General features: G+C 34.7%; 1 protein-coding gene and 1 pseudogene across 1 annotated transcript; both read right to left on the bottom strand.

Annotated features, from left to right (window-relative positions):
• Positions 1-585: 585 nt before the first annotated feature.
• Positions 586-16776, bottom strand: LOC141607090 (aspartate aminotransferase, cytoplasmic-like; annotated as a pseudogene).
• Positions 16777-17036: 260 nt separating this feature from the next.
• LOC141605087 (putative serine/threonine-protein kinase At1g01540) lies at positions 17037-20695 on the bottom strand. Its single transcript, XM_074423716.1, has 7 exons — positions 19908-20695; positions 18642-18746; positions 18433-18555; positions 18177-18347; positions 17963-18092; positions 17657-17866; positions 17037-17362 (listed from the first exon to the last, which is right to left on the bottom strand). The coding sequence occupies exons 1-7, from the start codon at positions 20540-20542 to the stop codon at positions 17195-17197; spliced, it is 1542 nt and encodes a 513-aa protein (XP_074279817.1). The 5' UTR covers positions 20543-20695; the 3' UTR covers positions 17037-17194.
• Positions 20696-22447: the final 1752 nt, after the last annotated feature.

Here is a 22447-nt window from a genome sequence, read left to right as displayed (position 1 = left end):
ACCAATACTATAGCAATAGATTTCCGAAATCCGTAATTGAAGGTGACTGTGGAAGGAGTTCGAAAAGTCGGATTAAGGCAAAGGCGGGTACAGTAAGGACGGCGGCTTGGTGGTCGACGGAGATTAATGATTAATGGTTAATGGTTAAGGCTTTGGCGATTTCGTGCAGGCGGGGAAGATGAAGTGGGTTATGGGAAAATTGCGTTGTGGTGGGGGGTGGTGTTTGATGTTTGGGTGGGGGCATCAGGTGTGGGCGTTTGGTGTTGTTGTGTAAGTAATAGATGAGGATGTGTGACTGTTTGGTCAGACGACGAGAAGGGTATTTTGGTGAACCTGCATATTTTACCTACTTTTCTTAATATTGGTCTCAAGCTCATATGTTACGATCTTATAGAATGGAGTCAAATAAATATCGAGCAAACCAAATCAAGAAAACAGTTGCTAATATTTAATCTCTTAATCCTAATACTTGTACTCCAGGCTGTTTTTTGAACAGTAAGCAACTTTCTCAATTGATGATTTGTAATGTGATCTTATAGAATCGGAGGGAGTACTATTTAAACATGCTTCAGAAACATTTTAACATTGATAAGTAGATAGCATTCATGTAGATACAAAATTACAAATGCCATTTTGGTAACCTAATTTTTACCGAAGACACGAGTTATCAAGACAGAATTCCCAACATTTATATCAAACTCACCCACCCTTTTTCAGTGAAGTCTTTACTTGATGCCTAAGCATTGAAAAATACTTCACTAGCTCACCCTCCAGGCCTCCATGCCAAAACAGAGGAGAGACTGGCTTGAAGGAATAACAAATACAATCTAAAATCTATATAATTGCTCACCTTTAGTAGTTATAGCATCAAAAAGCTCCTTGCGCATGCTGATAATTCGATCTGCCATTTCCTTCAATTCAGCAGTCCATTCATCATATAGCTCCCTTAACACATAGTGAAAGTCCAAAATGAGAAAAGAGAGCACAAAATCTTCAAAAGAAATATGCCAACATTATTCCATGTGGGTGTACACAAATAGGGAAATAGTCTGTCCCAAAGACAGGAAACTAATAGGTTGGAAAGTCACATAACTCCAAATCTCAAATTGCCTTTCAAGCCTTTTGTATTTGTGTAGATATTTTTGCCTACTCAATTTTACATTTAACGATGTCCACAAAATCCAAAAAAGATGGGTAAAGGATGTACTTGTCTTTAAGTATGCTGGCAACAATAGATGCTCCGTGAATAGGTGGACTAGAATACATTGGTCTGATGACAAGCTTCACCTGACTTTCCACCTTACTTGTTATTTTTGTTGTCTTGCAGACCTACCAAATTATAATCATAATTATGCTGTACAAGAGTAAAATGAAAATCAAAATGGCTGCTTAGTTCTACAAAAGCAATATAAGAAAAAAGACAAACTGAACGTTAATATTGATATTCCCCCATATTAATTTTTCCGCCAGGACAGAAAACAGGAAAATAAAAAAGACAGGAAAAAAAATGAAAAATTGTAATACCCCGTATTTTATATAATCAATTAAACGGATATTAATATATAATAATTATTATACATTTTATATTACTAATTATATCGGGTTAATTGTTGAGTCGATAATTACGTTAAGCTATCGTAAGTTAATTGAGACGGGTTTATAAGGAATTCGAAATGTGAGCTAACCCATTTGAGTTGGCCCAATAACTGTTCAGCCCATTTAACCCTAAACCCTAATAGTACCCTAACCCTAATAGGACACTACCCAACCCGCCTCCCTCCTCTCTTACTCCCTCAACCCGCCTCCCTTCTTCATCAACATCAAACACCAACCTTCACGCATAGAGAGAGAGAGGGTGAGCCTGGGTGTTGACGGCGCAGCAAGGAAGGCCTTAGGCTGATTGTCGACAACCGTGGGTGGCCCTGGTGGCGGCAGAGAAAGGTAAGAGCAACCCATCTCCTCTGTTTTCGCATTGATGTCGGGTTTTTGGATGTTGTTTCGTGTCTTAGGGAGGGGATGCTGGTGGTTGTTGGCAGAGTAAGGGAGTAGGGTGGTAAGTGACGAATGTAGTGGTGGTGGTTATGGTGGTTTTAGGCAGTGGTAGTGGCGAGAGAGAGGCGGCGGCGACGGGGGGTGGCAAACGGGTTATAATGCGGGTTTTCAGACGGGTTTAGACGGGTAGGTTTGGGGTGGCGCCACCGTGGACTTGGGGGAGGTCGAAACGGTGGTGCCACTGTGTCTGGGTGCGTGGTTTGGCGGCGAGCATGACGGTGGTGGTTTGGCAGGGGATAGGTGAGAGTTGCGGTGGTTGTAGGTTGAGAAAATGGGGCGCTTGGTGAGGCACGGTGGGAACCAGGCCAAATGGCAGCCCTGGTTCGACTCGCTCGGGCGATCGACCAGTGGTGGTGGTTGTTGGTGGTGGGGTCGAAGTGGGGTCTTGGCCTGGTGGTTGTCGGGGTGGTTCAGGCGGCGCGTGAGGAGTGTGGGCGAGAGTGAAGGCGTGGTTGGTAAGAGTCGGGTTATTCGAATTGTTTTGAAACGGGTTTTCATAGTTTAATCGTTATAATTCGTTAATTGGTCGTATTCTTAATTAATTAATTTAATTCCGAGTTATTAAATAATTAAAAGACGGGTTAAGTCGGGTTGTTCAGTTGTTCAAATGTTTCATTCGGGTTTTCTTAATCGTATAATTCGTTTAATCTTTTAATTATCATATTGGTTATTCAATTTAATTCCCGAGTCAGTTAAATAATTCAAGTCGGGTTGGTTAAATAGAAAAGTTACTATAACGGGAAAGTTTCCATTTTTAGGAAGTTCTATCTTTAATAACTCTCTATTTTGGGAACGGGAATAGTTAAGTAATCGTTATCATTTAATTATCTTTCAGAGGGCGAATTGTTGTGGAATATTACTGGACACCCGACTATTTGACTGCAGTACTGAGGTAGGGAAATACACTTGAATCATTATCGTTGTTGTTGAATTGTGTTGACTTGATTCATGGTTGTTGATTTACGTTATGATTCATATACGGGAAGGTGATTGACTGAATTGATCGTATTGAGTATGATATCACAACATCGGGTAACCGGCATGATTTTATGATTTATCAGTTCAGTGATTTATATATATTGTGTTGCATTAATTTCTTTTGAGCATTCATATGCATTAGAGATGGAGGATGTTGTGGTGATGTGGTGTAATGATGACGATGTTGTGATAAGGCCCAGGCGGGTTCTGCAGGACTTGCCCTGGTGTCCTCGTGCGAACGGTGGCAGATCGGCTACGGTCGATATATATAGTCTACCGGGGATCGGTATGGCTGGGCGTTCCGGGTTATGTGTATGAGATATGAGTTATGAGATATGAGTTGAGATGGAGATGGAGGTGACGAAGGAGCATGCATATCATATTTTGTTGTTTCATTGTTTTCCCTACTCAACCTCGTGGTTGACCCTGTGTATTCGTGAACACCTGTGATGACCCAAATATTGGCGAAGCGGACTTGACAGGTTTAAGAGATAGAACAGGAGCTTGGTGGGCGTGAGACACTGGATCAGAAGACTTAGTAGCTAGATCATCATCTAGAAGACTTTCAATTTTATTTATGTTAGTTCTTTGTAATTTGACGTAAAAGAGGTTTTGTAATAATTAAGTTAAAAATAATTATATAAATTGCCTTGGAGTTTAATTTGTTATTCACTACCTCGGGAAACCGAGATGGTAACAGTCTGGTTTATTAGGGAATGTCTTGACGAAGGCTCCTTCATAAACCGGGGTGTTACAAAAATTAAACAAGTACTCTATATCACATAGAAAACTAGTTTTGAAACCCGTGAAAAATCATGGGTCCTATACAAATTTCCTTTTTTTATTAATACTACTTGTGTAAAATATATTTTGATTTGAAAACATTACAAAAGATAAAATAGGATGTAAATTATGAGATTGAACATAATAACACGGTAATATAAACAATAATAATAATATGAGATTAGTGGGGGAGGCATTGTATTTGTCGTTAAAATGTGGGTCTTTGTAAAAGATACAAAAAAAATCTAATCATGAGTAACTCTTCTTCTTCTCTATTAACAACCTAGTAAATTAATGGAATTTACGCATTTAATAGAGAGTTTTTTTTTGAATGTATATGTTGAACGGATGACGTTGCTCATTGCTCTGATGATTCTTGATTTATGCTAACTCGTAAATTCAGTAATGATTTGCATTCTCAATTCATCATACTCAAATTAAATAGTCTAATTATATGTATATAGACATAAGTTGTTTATATAGAAATCAATGATTAATACTTATACATGGGTTATGTATTATGTAACTTCAAGATATTGGTGCTCCGGAGATTGAGGAGTTTCTTAACGGCCAATTTACCAAAGGCGGTCAAGTTTTTCTCTTTCAATAGGTAAAGAAAAATAGCCTAACAAAGTGAATGAAGTAAGACTAATATAGTAATTGAATACATTGAATATGTGTCTCTCCATTTTAAATTTAATTATCATTCGATGGTTTTTTTTTCTCTTGTAAGAATTATCCGTCAATATTGTGTCGATACTATCACTACAACTAAAAGGCCAAGAATAACTAATAGGCTAAAACCTTAGCATAATTATTGGAACAACAATAGATAGGCTAATATCAATTAAAATGATCAACGACATAAAAATACATCCTCGTAATGGTGATTACTCCATTCAAGACCTTCAGATTTGATCATCCATATGAACACATCCTTCAACATCAACTATCGTGTTAACTGATATTGAACTAATATCTGAAATAAAAAAATTGATAATTCTTAAATTGTGTTCTGTACTCACCGATTGTCATGTATTAATAATTAAAATAGGAAAATCTCCAAAAAAAAAATCCAAGAAAAAAAATGAGAAACATCATGCTACCTCTTAAAAAATCCACATATTTTGTTGGGGCTGGTGTCCTCCACAGTTAGTGCAATGACATATAAATCTCTAAAAGGATTAAAGGGTATACTTTTGTATTATTATCAGTTGGTCCACGTTTATCAATAACGGTTGGCTTGCTAGATAAGTTTGACGTTATTGTCATACAGATGGCGGTGATCAACTGGTCCCTAAAAGTCACACCTATAGGATACGTTTGAGAGATGTGACGGTATGAAAATACAGTCATGTTGATGCCTAATATGACTAAGCGGTTAGTCGGAGTTATTGACTAATAATTAGTCAAACGCGATGTTGAGATATTTATTTAATACGGATTAAATAACACTGGCTAAGGTGAATTAAGCGGTTAATTCGTAAATTGAATATAAACGGTTATATTTAATTAATGTATATTGAATTAATTAATTATATAATATTGTTATTGTCGGACAAGTATTAATATGTCGACTGATGCTTGTTACTAGTCGATATTTTAATATCCGATAACGGATAATGATTTATAATTAAAACCCGTCATATACATTTAGCAAAACGAGTCGGACCACGAGTTAAATAAGGAGAAAGTGGAAAGCCCACTCCCTCCCTTAGCTCACGGCTTGGCCGAGTGAAACAAAAGGAGAGACCTTCTCTCCTTTTGACCTAATTATTTTCATTTGCAACAAAATTAGGATTTTGGAGTAATTTTCTCTGAAATTCTAGATCTCACATCAAAACCTCACAAAAGCTCTCTCAATATTGCAAGGCAATCAGAGAGCAATTTCTAGCACAAGGGGCATAGTCTCAGACGATCTTGGGTGCAACAATTAGGAGGAAATCTATATTGATTTCTGTTCTTAGGCCGAAATTCACAGGACCCGAGGTTGATTCTTGTTCTTTTATCGTTTCTCTTGTTTTTCGTTTATGACAATTAATCACATGATAAAATTGCGTTATAGTCCTTAATTTTTAAGGGGTTTTATACGGATATTACCCTACATATTTGTCGATTGTCATTTGCACGTATTGATCTCCAAGTATGTCATGCTCCCGAAATTCAATCAATTATACAAATTAGTATTATGCCAAAATCAATTGTACACGAAATACAAAATTGCATAAGATATACCGAGTATATGAAAAATATTATCAAATGAGTTTTGTATTAATAATTAAAATAGGAAAATCTCCCCCAAAAAAATCCAAGGAAAAAAAATGAGAAACATCACCCTCTTAAAAAATCCACGTACTTGTCGATTGTCATTTGCATGTTTTTATCTCCAAGTATGTCATGGTCCTGAAAATTCAATCAATTGTACAAATTAGTATTATGCCAAAATCAATTGTACATGAGATACAAAATTGCATAAGATATATTATCAAATGAGTTTGACCAATATAGTAAAATCTTATAATGGAAAAGAGAACATGATAAAAACGAATGAGTTGTAGGTTGATAAAAAACTATAATAAAAATGCATGTCTATTGTTGTGCTCATGGAATAAACATTATCATCTCAAGAAAAAAAAGTAGTAATTAAGAAGTCATAATATCATCAAAAGTTTTAAGATAAACCAAAAATATGAATCATTATAAAGAAACTTGAGAAATGAGTTATGGAGAAAGAAGATGAAAAGTATGGTTAAATGCTTGTGGTGAATTGAATAAAGTATTGAAGTGGAACAAAATAAAAAGTTTATTGTCTTCTTTAATTTTTTCTACACAAATTATTCTATAAGACCTATATTTAGGTAAGACTAACCCAATAGTATAAGGCCCAACAAAATTACTTAATAAAAATATGAAATCTTATCTATATTAATACAAAAGACAATACTCAATCCTCAGCGCGCCACGTCATTAATGCAGTTTTTTTTTTTTTTTGGAAATTCATGTTATGATAGGACCCGTTAGTGTGCAATGTATTTATTTCTTCAGATTTCCGTCTTTTCAAACATGCGGTAAATTCCGTCTTGCAACAAATTCTATGAAATAATATTATGAAGAAATTCTATGAATTAATATTATGAAATAATTTTATCCATTCCGTGTAAATAAAATTAATAACATATACGCAGAATGAATTACGAATGGGAGTAAATGAAATTGAATTACATCATTTTTAAAACAAAATTACATAATTACGAGAATGAATTACATTTATATACGGGATAGAACATAAAACGCAAATAAATTACATAAATAATTTTTTAAAACTACATGGTACAATAATTTTTGTTTAAAAAATAAATCTTGACGGAGTATTTACTTGGAGTATAAAATTTTCATGTATTTTGGTTCATATTATTGTACCATGCAGCAACAACATCACAACATAATTTTTTTAAAACTACATGGTACAAAAAATTTTGTTTAAAAAATTAATCATGACGGGGTATTTACTTGGAATATAAAACTCGGCAACTTAACTATCAACCTCGCACACCGAAAATGGTAGGTGACAATGATAGGCAATCGAGTTAATTTAGTCTTCAACTAACATTTAAAGCAAATTTTAATCTTATCTTTATTAATTCAAAAGACAATACTCAAAACAGGGCGTGCCACGTCATTAATTCAGCTTTTTTTTTTCTTTTTAATTTTGGAAATACATGGTATGGTGGAACCCGTTAGTGTGCAATGTATTTATTTCTTCAGAATTTCGGGTATACAAACATGCGACAAATTCAGTCTTCGAAGAAATACTATGAAATAATATTATGAAATAATTTTATACATTCCGAATAAATGAATTAATGACATTTAAGCGGAATGAATTACAAATCGGAATAAATGAAACTAATTACAAATAAATGAATTGCATAATTTAAAAATAAAAAATAAAAAAATTACATAATACTGTACATAATTATGAGAAGGAATTACATTTAATTACGGAATTGAATTACATATAATGCGAATAAATTACATGTATAATTTTTAAAAACTAGATAATACGATATATATTTTTTTTAAGAATTGCCTTTGTTATTTCCTCTTAAACCATTGCACGTGAACAAGTATTTGTAACAAGTTTAAACATTAATTATGTAGATCGTTGATTTAGACCAACTAGATAAGTACAATAGAAATGCAAAAAAAAAAAAATACAATAAAAAAACATTAATACCGGCCCAAATACATACCCGTGCAATTTTGCACGGGTTTAAAACTAGTAATACTTTTATTTTAATAACCTAATATTTTAAATTAATAACTTACATATCTAAATAGGTTAGTTTTCATTATAAAGTATAAAGTTATCAAAATAAAATCAAAAACTTAGTATCTCAATGTTTTTGCTTGGGCTTTTTTTCTATTGAGCCAGTCCTATGCTATAAGACGGTCTTATAGGAGAGTTGCTGTTTTTTCTAATATTGTAAATGTAAGAATAAATATTAGGGGACATAAAAGAAAATAATTATGATGATGAGACTTGTAATATGACTTCTTGAAATCATGTGGTTATATCACATGTCATTTAAAAATGTACTCAATGTTAGCCTTTTTATACTATTTATTATATAGATTTTAAAGAAATAAATAAATGTATACTTTAAATTTATGAGTTGTGTTAATATGAAAAAATTTAACCGATTCACTATCACATATGTTCTCTTCCAAAAATTTCAATTAAAATGTGAAATATAATTGTAAATTATGAAACTTTTATGTCAATTTTGGTAAGTTACATCTTTTTTTTGGTTTTTTTAGCTCATCAAATCTTTAATATATACATTTAATTTAAGAATATTAATGAAGTCTTTTGATTTTCTTTATTTGTATGTTACACAATATGTAATGACATTTTTGTAAGGACTTTTAGTAATCATTTTTTTATAAGAATTATATCAAATAACCAATAATCTGATAATAATTAATAATTAATTAAATAATCAATAAAAATTAATAAAATTAATGGGGTATAAAATATTAAATGCTAATGCCATGTGAAATTAAGATAAATGCTTTAATCTAAACTTTTAACTATATTGTATAGATTTACTTAAGTATTTACAGAATTTGTTTGTAAATTACTTAAATTAAATAAATATTTTCTTTTCTATATATTTTATATTTTCCAAAACCTTATCCTTTACGTAAAATAATTTCATGAACTAAATACACGGTATTACTACCCTTTTAAAATTCTATTATTACTGTTTAATTTCACTTAAGTATTTACAGAATTTGTTTGTAAATTACTTAAATTAAATAAATATTTTCTTTTTCATATATTTTATATTTTCCTAAAAAAAAATTTATATGATATTTAATACTCATTTGTCAATTAAGTAGTTCTGTAAAACATCTTCTATATACAACAAAGTTATAGTAGCAACAATAGTGAATTAATGCTTTTAAAAAAAGTAGTGAATTAGTGACAATACAATTTTTTTTGTTTTTGTTTTCAACTTCATTTATTCATCGTCGTTCTTAATTTCTTATGTATTCAATTTTTTTATTTTTATTTCGAATACATATAATACTACTCCATATGAAATATCTTGAAATTATTAACTTATAATTAATGCGTATTTTCTTATTGTAGTTTTTTTAGTTAATTAAATTTAAAGCTAATGGAATATGGATGGATTTTTAAAGGGAATAAGTATTTTAAATTAATGCAATATAATAATAAATTGGATAATCCATGTCATATTAGTTTGCCAAGTCACATCATTATTGTGTACGTGGCTTTTTTCCATCTCATGTGGCATTGTCTACGTGACATTTTAAAGCTAGCCTTTTAATAATATTTATAGATATACTCAACAAGGCAACAACATACGAATTGAAAATGCAAAACTATGAATATATGTGTCATGATTCTCATAAACATGGTACTAAGTATACCGGCGGCACCACATTATTATAGCAATGGCCACGATCAAGCAGCGAAGACCAATAATTCAAAGATCAAGTTTGATACTGGATTTAATACCATGGTCATGAGACCCTCATGAATGAGAAAGTAAAACAAAACCCCGTGAAATTGACGATTTGCATGCTTTGGTAAGAAACTCAGTCCAAGTAGTTACTATTGCAAAATTTAGAAGTCCTTTCTTCAAAAATAAAAGTCTTACAATGCTTAAGGCGCCAACACGTTCTCCATAAAGACCCGTATTTTTGGCATAACTTTGAGCAATGAAACATTCTCCTCCATCTGCAACAAACATACGAACAGATTGTGCATCTGCATCGAGGTTGCCACTTGCAAAGCCCTAAGATACAAAAGGACATCATGAAAAAAATAATTCTAAACACCCAAACTATTTATTTGATAAACCCGTCATCTCCAGAAAATTAACTGATGCTATTACCTGATATGCACTATCAAAAAAAGGTAATAGACCATTTGACCTAACTAGTTGCCTTGTTTGTTCCCATTATTCCAGGGTGGGATCTACACCAGTAGGATTATGAGCGCATGCATGAAAAAGAACTACGGCTCTAGCATCAACAGCATCCAGATCTTCCAACAGACCTGGTTTATTAAAGAAGATGAATAATTTTCCCGATCGAAAATAACATTAAGAAGATATAAAACAAATTAACGTGAACACTACTTAGTAAGACAAGATCAAAATATTGCATAGTACTCCGTAATTAACAGTTGAACAAATTTTTTTATTTATTTTTTCAAACAAACCATTTAACAACATTTAGATAAACCACACAACGTAAGAAGCCCTCTGACCTTGGAAGTCTAATCCACGTGTTGCTGGATCATAGTAACGGTAACTCTTAACATTCAGCCCTCGTCGATATTATATAAATGCAAAACATAGCAGATTAGAGTTGGTTATTTGAACAATTCGTATTCATATTATTTTAACTAAATAATAAGTTATGAGTTTAAGACATGACCTGTCAAATTTTGACCCGACCCGACCTCATATATTTTTTCCAGGGTTAAAATCTGAAAATCTCGAGCAGTAATCCGTTCCATCTGGAACCCAAAATGACTCGTTAATTTAAGTGAAACCGACCCGAATACGTCGACCCGTTGAGTCAAAGATAAATTAAAATAATTCTTATATTAATTTTTATTATATAATATAGTTGAAAAAATAGTTAAAAAACTAAACATTGAATAAGATTAAAATATTAATGATACGGTCGTTATGTACCAAAAATAAATACCTAAATATAACTAACAGAAGCTAGTGATAAGTAGGGTCGATCTCCACAGGGAGGCAAGGTATCTATCTGTAAGTCCATCTATCTAAGTCACAATTGGGGGGTTTGTATTTTGTTTTTTAAACTACTAAAGATTAAGGGCAAGAGAAATAAAGTAAGAGCGATAAAGCGAGGAATTAAGAGATAAATGATCAGATAAAAGAGAGTATATCAGGATTTCGGTTCACCATGTCAGTTCATCGACTCAGTTATAAATAGCCTAGACAATCTACTGTGAGAAGGGCAAGGGAAAGGTCCTTCCAGTCCGATATCCACCCTAGATTTCCACTAACTTAACTTCCGTCCTCATTAGGGTAGTCTACTGTTCATAGCAGGTTTGTTTATTCCAATCTTCCGATCCAGGAACAAAGTTAACCGAATTAATGTTATTTAGAAGCGTGCACTCAACTAAATATGTTACAGTTATATTGCTATGGTGACAGATTCTCACAAGTAAATTACCTAGTCTATTTACTACATCGTCTCAACACTACCATGGATCCCCTAATCCTAACATAAGGAGATTAGCTACTCATGCTTTTGAGATTAACAATAATAACAATAATCATGACGATGCTAATGGAAGACATAGTAAAGAAATTGAGATTAAGCATAAACACACAAAACAAAGATAATAATAAGAGAACGAAAGAACAAACAAAGTATTAGATTAAGAGGGGAGAAAGATTACAATCCAAAGAATCTGGCGTAAAGAACAATCCATCGTAATTAAGAGCAAAGGTACTGATTAAGAGAAGTTCAGAAGTGATTAAGGGTATGAAAAGATTAAGAGATATTTTAGACCTAATTACGACTCCTTTATATAGGGGAGTGAAAATTAACTAAAATAAACCTAACACGGATTTAGATAACCCGTGTAATCTAGCTAATCACTCGATCGAGTACTTTCAGACCACTCGATCGAGGACTTCTCCAGCAAAACTATTTTCTCTTTACTTCTGTCATCACAAATCAAAATCTTTGTTGTTCATTCAATGATATTCATGAAACCCTCAATTTAGTTCTACAATCTAAATTTAGTTCTACAATCTCAATGATTCATGAATGGACAACAAAAGATTTTTCGTGTTAGCATAATATCGGTATTATTATCAAGAGAACAAGGCACGTTCCATACCAAATTATATGTTTAGTTCATTCATAATTTTCATAAAATAATGCTAGCTCAAATTGCACTAATTAATTGCAAAGCATTCCCAACACGGGATTACATGTCGTTTTGCATGAGTTGGGGAATGTTCTAGAGATCTTCGAATGTCGATGCATGAACTAACACCTTAAAAATTCAATTAGGAGGCCCTCACATTATCGAGATTTTGGCCAAGAAATAAAATATTCAAGTTTAACTACTTGGTATTTTTTTTTCTTCGCCGCATACAATATTGTCTCTCAATAAATTAATGATAGTCCAAGTATTTGTGGCGTCCGTCAACCTAACCCAACCCAGCATGAACATTGGTTCAAGCACGCTACAAATAATTGGGTCCATGAATGGTTTAATTTACGTACTCGGCATTGGGCTTCTTAACATGAATGGAAGCCTTATGCTCCAAAAGAAAATGACGCATTGACGCTTGTGTACTATACTTCAAGATTTGAATTGAATTCAATACATATACTTTGTACCTTGTAAATTGAAGTCGAGCTCTTGTTTGGATTGAATGAACAACAAAGATCTTGATTTGTGATGAGAGAAGTAAATAAAAAATATTAATTTCCAAATTTTTGTTCATAATACATCTTATAATTTGCTCCTTTTTTTTAATTTGATTATTAGGGCATTATTGCATTAGTAATAGATAAGCTACTTTTGAGTTTCATCTCATGCCAAATCATCATCATACAAACCTTTCTAACAATATACTTAAAAATTTGGATTGAATTCAATACTATACTTCAATTATGCACTTATGGCCGAACACAACCTTAACCGCCTCTAGTACTCCGTAGAGTAGTCCGTACTATTTAAAAAGGAAGAAACAAAAGTTATGGCAAGTCAAAAACCATGCATAATTGAAAATGTACAACTTCTCTTCCTTTTTCCCGTATTCCTTATATAATGAGTTAACGTACATCCAAGGCTTACTTGGCTATAAGATGCAGCATCCTTAACGTTTCGTATATGGCCAATATGCATGGGGCATTTGTTATGAGAACCATTATGGGTAATGCATGCGTGATGCCGTTATCATTTATTCGTGCCAACAAATAAAGAATTACATTTGGATCTCATATATTGATTCCACGACTCCTGTTTTTTTTAAAAACTGCGTACTTTTTTCAGTTGTGGTTTTGAAATATCTTACGTCTATTGATTCGTACTTCAAACTAAAAGTTGTACTGTATATGAGTTTTGAGAGAAATTATTGTACTTTTGGGGAGTTTCTTGAGTATTTCGAACAAGTTTGTTTTGCGCTGATGATAAATCGAGTAATGCAGAGAAAAAGAAAATAAAATAAAATAGAGAAATTCTAATGAATAGGTCAAAAATTGATTTATATTCAATTAGTTACATTGTCGCGATTAGTAATTTGCCTTTTTAATTTTTAAAAACACCGATTCATTTTAAGTCGGTTAGTTTAACATTGCTTCACTTATTAATTTGTCGTTTTTCATTCTGGAAAAAAACGATTTGTTTTATGTCTATTAGTTTAACACTTATTGATTCATGGATCAAATCTAAATTCTTCAATTGTTTGTTATTCGATATTAGTTGTTAATTTCTATTCGTCAAATAAATTGTTTGATTCAAATGTTTGTAGTTAATGTATTATACAACTGGTTTTTTATATACAACCTATTTAACGTAGTTGAGCTTTATTATAAAGTTATCGAGTTTTATTAACAAAATTATAGAGCTATGGTACAAAGTTATTGGGCTTAACAAAATAATTATTAAACTCAATAATTTAGTAAAATAGCTCAATAACTTGTAAAATAGCTCAACTAGGTAGCACGATCACTTCTCCTAATCAGCCGTCCCGTGTCCGATACCATGTCCGACACCGACACTCCTCGGACACACGCCGAAACGTGTCGGACACCTATAAAGCAGTGTCTAACTTTCTACATTTATTAGGGCACGTATCCGACGCGTGTCCATGGTATTTGGGCCGTGTCCGACGCGTGTCCATGACATTTGGAGATCATTTGAGGTGAATGATGTTCTTTAAACGAGAAATGAGCTGTCGAAAGAGATTAATTAGAAGATGCGTTTGAATGATAAATGAAAACGAGTTATAATCAATAACAAATTTTACCTTCACTTATTTAATTTTAATATCAAATAATTTTATAAAACTAAAATTGAACATTTATAATTATAAAATATATATTTTATTAAATTTAAATAACGTGTCCCGTGTCCTAAATTTTATGGGATGCCGTGTCATGTGTCCGTGTCGTGTCCGTGTCCGTTTTGGTGCTACCTAGTAGCTCAACAACTTTGTGTAAGAGTTAAACAAATTTGAGGCGGTTGTATAATGCTACTATACAACTGGTTGTAGGATAGTATTTGTTGACCAGCCCAACCGTGTCGACGACGAATAGCAATTGGGCGAAAAAATGTCAGTATGTCACACTTTGGGCTTTGGGCCCATAAAGATGAGAGAAACGGACTCGTACATAAGAGACAAGTCAGACAATACTCTCGATAACCTAGAATTGAAAGATCCGATAAACTATGTTGTTGGCCCATATTTAATTTGGCACAAATCACGGAAACATGCAATTCAAGCTGAGACTATACTGTTGCCATTATTGGTCAACCTTCATTTTTAACCTGAATCACCAGACGTGCAATTTGGGACGCTATCTAGCTTTAAACAGAGGATCCGAGTTCGAAATCATTAGATAAAACTCATGACGAAGTGCATACTGTCCTTACGGTTAAACCAAACTCGATTTTAGACTATCATGTATTTACAGGAAAAAAAACATGAATCATAACTTAACCAAAATGATCAAGTACATACCCAAAAGGCTGAAATAAGACATTAATTCATTCATACTTCTACCAATGTTACTCTGACTCGGTGAGAAATGCAAACGTGGGTGCGCATATAGGATAAACCGGGGCTTTTATGTTGTGAAACAATCTTTGATTGTAACAACATACAATGAAACATCTATTTACCCGACCATGTCTAAAAAAGAGTACTCCCTCCGTTCCAAACTTCCAATCATTTCTTTACCTTTGATAATAATACCCGTCACAAATAATATAAAAGGTAAACAAATGATGGAACAGAGGGCGTATCATGTACGAGTACAACACCCTTCTTGAGTGATTTGTCTATACAACCGACTCATTTTCTTCTAAACATTAGCGTAGTAGAACACCCAAACATGCTATCAAATGCATTTTACAGCAAATCAAGCCATGATCTCAAATTCATAGATACAAAAATAGCTCCAAATATTACAGACATAACATTAAAAGCATTCACATGACATCTAACTTCCCAGTAGTACCCCTAGTTGCACAACTTAGGTTGGTTGCACAAGCATTTATACATTAACAAAGGGAGGTAGGGTAGAGTGAGTTATATCTTCTTCAAATGCAAGTATTCATAAGTCGGTTTTTTTGGTGCGACAAGACTGGGATTTAAGGTTTTAGGTGACTTTTATTCCTGGTATTCCAAGGCGTGTTCAATTTCCGACATTGGAAATTCACAAGACATTTATATCTGTCTGAGACGGTCTACCTATAGCTAAATGTGGAATGGTGAGACCGTCTCATGCAAGAGGTTGCGTACTACCATTCACCAAGTCTCCAACAGTCCAACACACTGTATTACATTAAATTAGCTTGAAACCATCTCATAATTGAACATAAAAGGGTTGCTAAAAAGTTCTACATGGTCACCGAAGAATAAAGTATAAAATGGTTGAAAAAGAAATCACGATCAGATAGTCAGTCGCTAAACATTTTGAAAATGACTACTACCTTAAAGGGACATCATAGGCATTAAAAGAGATCCTCTAAAACTATAGTACAAGGGAATTTTAATTTTTGAAAGACTCGCTAATACAGGACTTTGTGCCCGCCATTCGACCATCTTCCAAGTTTTTGCCATATCTATCGAAATCAACTATGTCACCAATCCTCATTCTCAAGCAACTTACAAGAACGATCAGATTTATCAATAGATTTTAACACATGGAGAGTTTCATATTGCCAAAAGGGAAAGTGACTAAAGTTTCCTAGTTAGCAAACAGCCAACTTGGGTTATCTACAAGAATCGTATAGTAGTAGAAGTCGAAAAGTCATATGGTGACGGACAAACATTAATCACATCAAAGAAAAAGGACAAGCTTGGTCCAAAAATAAGGCATTGCCAGCTTACCTCTGATAGGAAGGTCTATGCAATAATCGTCTGCCCCACATACCCTGCTTGATCTGGCATTGACGGCGAAGTTCAGAAGCAAGGCTACATACCAGTCCCTATAATATAAGGTACAGCCAGAACAAAGGAGTGCCCACCATGTAGGAAACAATTGCAAATTTGCATTATCTGTTTATATGGTCCACAGAGAAAACAAGCAAGTGATGTAGATGCATATAATTGATAAACAAGACGATGTATCGGCTTACACGGTTGGTAAAGTTAAGAACAGACCGATCCAAGCTCGAGATGAGAATGACGTCATTTTCATGTAGTAGCAAATGGGTTTAGGTAAGACGGTCCTGCGATAAGACATCGAGAGCTTTGGGGTTTTGTGGCAAGCTTTCAACTTGACACGTCAAAGTCACACCACAATATGTGAAAATATCATCGTGTCCTATATGTGACTCGTCTTACCCATATGGTCTATCTGCCAATTGATACTATTCTTCTTGATGAATAACAAAAGTTTCAATTTACATATGCGCTGTAAGACAGAGGGAAAATTGATGGAATAATGAGGAATAACCTTAAACTAATAAAGAATGTTTATTAATTTATACTGTAGAAGATAAGATTACAGGGTGGAGGGGACGAGGGGGGAATGAGAGAATATAATTAAGCAGAAAAAAGCTGCTAAAGTTCAGTGTAAAAATCGAAGTAAATGGTACCCATTTACAACACTATCTCCATCTGTTTGGCTGCTGTTGGTCTTTACTACTTTCGGATTCACTCATGTCTGTACTGGCTTCCTGCAAATGCCTAACATTGGCTTTAACGGAAACCACTGCAGGCTTATCTTGCAGATTGTCACGGCTAGAAGTGGAAGAATCTCTTCCAACACGGCGCTCCTGCATGAAGTAGTTCAAAGATGTAAGACCACTATTTGCTCAAATATACCTCTAAGCCTCCCAGTGTTCACTAACAGAAAAAAACACAGATTCTCATATAAGACAGTCTCATACACTCATGTTAAGATTATCATGCGACTGACATTTTATGGATAAACATTTCTTAATTTCTGTTTTTAGTTAAATCTGATTAGTTTCATGTTTTACTAATATGGCACGTCTCTCAGGAGATATTGAGATAAAACGATAGCAAATTGTTTTAAAAAATAGCACATAAGATGAAGTTTGACATACATCACGGACTAACAAATCATCTGCCTCGAGCATGTGGATGACATGGCCCATTTTCGGTCTTTTTTGTGCATCTGGATCAACACATCTAAGAGCGACTAAGAGAATACGTTTCAGTGCTTTAGAAGGTGGCATTTCAGGTAACTTAGGATCCACCACCTCTTCAGATCTTCTATTCCCTACCATAGTTTTTAGCCAGTCTACCAAATTCACCTGCATTAAATATATATCTCCCAGTTAATCAAGGGCGACAAAATGTGGAACAAAAAAAGTGTCTAAATCTTGAACAGTCATATTTTGCAAATCTACCTCTCCGGGTGGCCGGCTATAATCAACAGGGGTTCTCCCAGCAATTAACTCCATGATAAGTATTCCAAAACTATAAACATCACTCTTCTCAGTCAACATTCCGGTGCAAGCATATTCGGGAGCTACATATCTGTCAAATGAAGAATGCTTAGATAGTTAAATGAAATAGAAACGTTATTTTCATCAATGCTAAACAGCAGCAAATTTCACTGACCCAAAAGTTCCCATGACACGAGTCGTCACATAGCTCATTTCGGAATTAAGCAATTTAGCTAGGCCAAAATCAGAAACCTTGGGATTCCAATGCCGATCAAGAAGTATGTTGCTGGACTTTATGTCTCTGTGCACAACTTTGGGTTCAAGACCCTCATGAAGATAGGCCAACCTGCAATCCAATAGTCTAACTTATCCATCTCGAACCACGTGTTGTCCTAAAATAAATAAAGATAATGCATTTAATTTCATTTTACCCTTTTGCTGTTCCCAAAATAATGTTCATTCGGATATCCCATGTGAGGGGGCTGACTTCACCAACATCACCATGAAGCCATTGGTCTAAATTGCCATTATCAACATACTCATACACAAGCATCCTAGACAACAAGAAGCAAAGTGGGTTGAGACGTTCGTATAATTAAAACGCCAAATTTTCAAGTTCACAACCCAAAGAAGTCCATACCTATAAGCCCCTTCAACACAGTATCCAAGCAACCTAACAAGATTCTTATGTCTAACACGTCCGATTGCTTCAACCTCCACTTTGAATTCCTTCTCAGCCTGACCTCTGAAAAAAGGTCATTAAGATCAGCAAATTTGCGAATATTACAACGATACTGAGAAATGCCATTCATGTTACTGTAACACTAATACAAAAAAAAAAAAAAAAAATCAATAGTAATAATATCCACAGATCATTGTAAAATCCATCAAGCATAAAAACGCTCCTCCTAGTGGGCAGCTCATCATTATCATTCAATAAGTTCTGTATTATTCACAAGTGCAGAATCTCCAGATCTACCAATTGCTCAGAAATAATTTAAGTGGAGAATGTACATATTAAAGAATTGAATTCTAAGTTGATCTCCATCACAATAATTAAAAATCCACTAGCATATCAGGACACTTTACAGCACAAGTTATGATCAGGACAAGACAGGAATAACAGTATAGCCAGAAAAGATTCAATATGCATTAGAATACAAAAATTTACTTGTACAAAAAGTAAGGTAAGATGGTGATTGTTACTCACTTACTCCTATTCGTTAACTATACGGTTTCAAAGATTCATGCTTGTTTATACAGGAAAGTAAGACAGGAATTTGCAGAGAAAGTGCCACTGCTACATAGATAAACATAATTTCCGTCTCGTCTAATACCTTACCAGCTAAACTAGCTAACACATGAAAACATTCCGATTTCCCATTTCAATGAATTCAAAATCAAAATGTTTGAAACATAAATAATCACAATTCATTACCACGGCTTCCACATCACCTAGACTTTACCAGTTAAACTAGCCAACATCTGAAAATATTCGGAATTCATTTCCGCGAATTCAAAATCAAAATGTTCGAAAACTCAGCTTGATTAAAACATAAATAATCATAATTCACTACCTCCACACAAAATTAAAGCAACATCTCAATTCTTAATCAAGGAATGGTAATTAGCTTAATCCACCACACCCACATGTCATAATCAACACAAAATTTACCTAATCACACAAACCAAGATCAAAATCTTTTACAGTTTTACCACCCTAACCCATGATTCCTTACTCCACAAAAATCACCAAAAATACAAATTAACTTCAAAAATCAACAAAAACCCAATACAATTCCAACAAAATCCCCCAAAACCCATGATTCATTCATTTAATCAATCACCAAAATCACCTCAATTCATCAAAACAAATCCAAATAAATCAAATTAAAATCATAACTACCTGTTATTCAATAGATTCTTGACCGCAACACGAGTATTATCAACCAAAATCCCACTATAAACAATCCCATACCCACCTTCACCAATCACATTCTCATCCGCCAAACTATTAGTAGCCAATTCCAGCTCTCTAAGCGTATACCACCTCCCCCAACCCAAATGCGACACTTCCGGTCCACACGACACCGTATTCCCACCTCCACCTCCATTCCCACCATCATTACCACTATAATTACTATAATGACTTCCACTATGATCACTAGCATTTACATTATTGTTATTATGATTACTAGACCGTAAGCTCTCTCCGCTTGAGGGAGCTTTATCGGAGAACACAACACGGTGTTCAGATTTCCCAATATCAATCTTAATATCTGGTACAGGGCCGGGGGCGGGCCGGCGAGAGGGGAGGATGATTTCGGAGATTTCTTTAGAGATCGGCGGCGTAACGGAAGTAGAAGGGTGAGGGTGTTTGGAGTGGCGGCGGCGAGAGGTGAAGCAAAGGGAGATGAGGAAGAGGAGGAGGACGATGACGGAACCGACGAAGATTCCGATAACTACCCATAGACGGAGACCGAAGATGGAGGTTGGTTTTGATAGTTGGGAGTTTAGGAATGCGCCGTCGTAGATTGACATTTTTGGTGGTGGAGCATTGATGGCGGTGGTGATGGTGAAGAGGAAGAAGGAAGGAGGAAGGGAGAGTGGAGTGATGAGTTGTAGTGAGAGGAGTAAGAGAGGGAAAAGGGATTTTGGAGATTTTGTTTATTTTTGTTGCTAACAAAGTCCACTAACTTAGCATAATTTATTGGTTAAGATTAGACCTAGTAAACGGGTCAACTGAGTCGAATTTCTGGTTATAATATGGGTTTTATTGAATTTGGGTTTGTCAAATTTCTGGTTATAATATGGGTTGGATTGAATTTGGGTTTGTCAAATACATGTCTGGTTTAACGGGACAAGGGTCAAGATATAGTTAAAATACGGGTCAAAATTAGTTTTTAAAACCTTTTTTTTTTACTGGTAGCTCAAGGTCAGTATTTGGGGCTGTAATCGAATAGGTTAACTCTTTAAATAGGTAAAACTCTTGAAATAACGTCGGATACGTGGTAGAAAAACCGGGAGAAAAAGAAACGTGGTCCGGTACGACCTCCCAAAGGGCTCAAATTAAAGTGTATAATACACGGTTTTCGAGATTCCACGGTTCCGAAACAAAATTCTACGGAAATCACACAGAAAGTTTCTCGGGTCAGATAAAGTGGGAACACAAAGTTTGAGGAGCAGCGGAGGACATTTGGGGTGCCGGTATAGACAAACTAGCATTCGTTGAACCAGGGTTAATCATGAAAAATGGATTAATACTCGTTATTTGGGGCTGAAATCGAATAGGTTAACTCCTTAAATGACCTCGGACACGTGGTAAAAAAACCAAGAGAAAAAGAAACATGATGCAGTACGACCTCCCGAACGGCTCAAATTAAAGTGTATAATACACGATTTTCGAGATTCCTGGTTCCCGGAACAAAATTCTCCGGAAATCACACAGAAGGTTCCTCGGGCTAGATAAAGCGGCTACGCAATATTTGAGGAGCAAAGGAGGACATTCGGGGATGTAGGTATGCGATTAACCAGTATTCCTCGAACTCGGATAATCGTGAAAAATGGATTAATAATCGTTATTTAGGGCTGAAATCGAATAAGTTAACTCCTGAAATGAACCCAAACTCGTGGTAGAAAAACCGAGAGAAAAAGAAACATGGTCCGGTACGACCTCCCGAACGGCTCAAATTGAAATGTATAATAGACAATTTTCGAGATTCCTGGGTCCCGTAACAAAATTACCCGGAAATCACACAGAAGGTTCCTTGGATCAGGTAAAAAGGCCACACAAATTTTGAGGAGAAACAAGGACATTTGGGGGTCCTGGTGTGTAATAAACCAGCATTCGTCGAACCTCATTGGAAAAAAATGCATTAATACTCGTTATTTGGGGCTGAAATCGAATATGTTAACTCCTGAAATGACTTCGGACACGTCGTAGAAAAACCGGGAGAAAGAGAAACGTAGTCCGGTACGAACGGCTCAAATTTAAGTGTGTAATATACGGTTTTCAAGATTTCAGGGTCCCAGAACAAAAATTTTCGGAAATCACACATAAGGTTCATCGGATCATGTAAACTAGCCACATAAATTTTGAAGAGCAACGAAGAACATTTAGGTGTGCAGGTGTGCGATAAGCCATCATTCGTCGAACTTGGATATTCGTGAAAAATGGATTAACACTCTTTGCTTGGGGCTGTAATCGAATATGCTAACTTCCGAAATGACGTCGGACACGTGGTGGAAAAACCGGGAGAAAAAGAAACGCTGTCCGGTATGACCTCTTGAACGACTGAAATAGAAATTTATAATACAAGGTTTGAGATTCCAGGGTTCCGGAACAAAATTCTCCGAAAATTACACAGAAGGTTCCTCGGGTCAAATAAAACGGCAACACAAATTTTGAGGACCAAAGAAGGACATTTAGGGGTGCCAGTACGGATA

Source organism: Silene latifolia, chromosome 10 (genome assembly GCF_048544455.1).
Source record: "Silene latifolia isolate original U9 population chromosome 10, ASM4854445v1, whole genome shotgun sequence".
NCBI lineage: Eukaryota > Viridiplantae > Streptophyta > Magnoliopsida > Caryophyllales > Caryophyllaceae > Silene > Silene latifolia.
The sequence above is the reverse complement of the archived record's forward strand: the minus strand, read 5'-3'. Positions and strand labels throughout refer to the sequence as shown.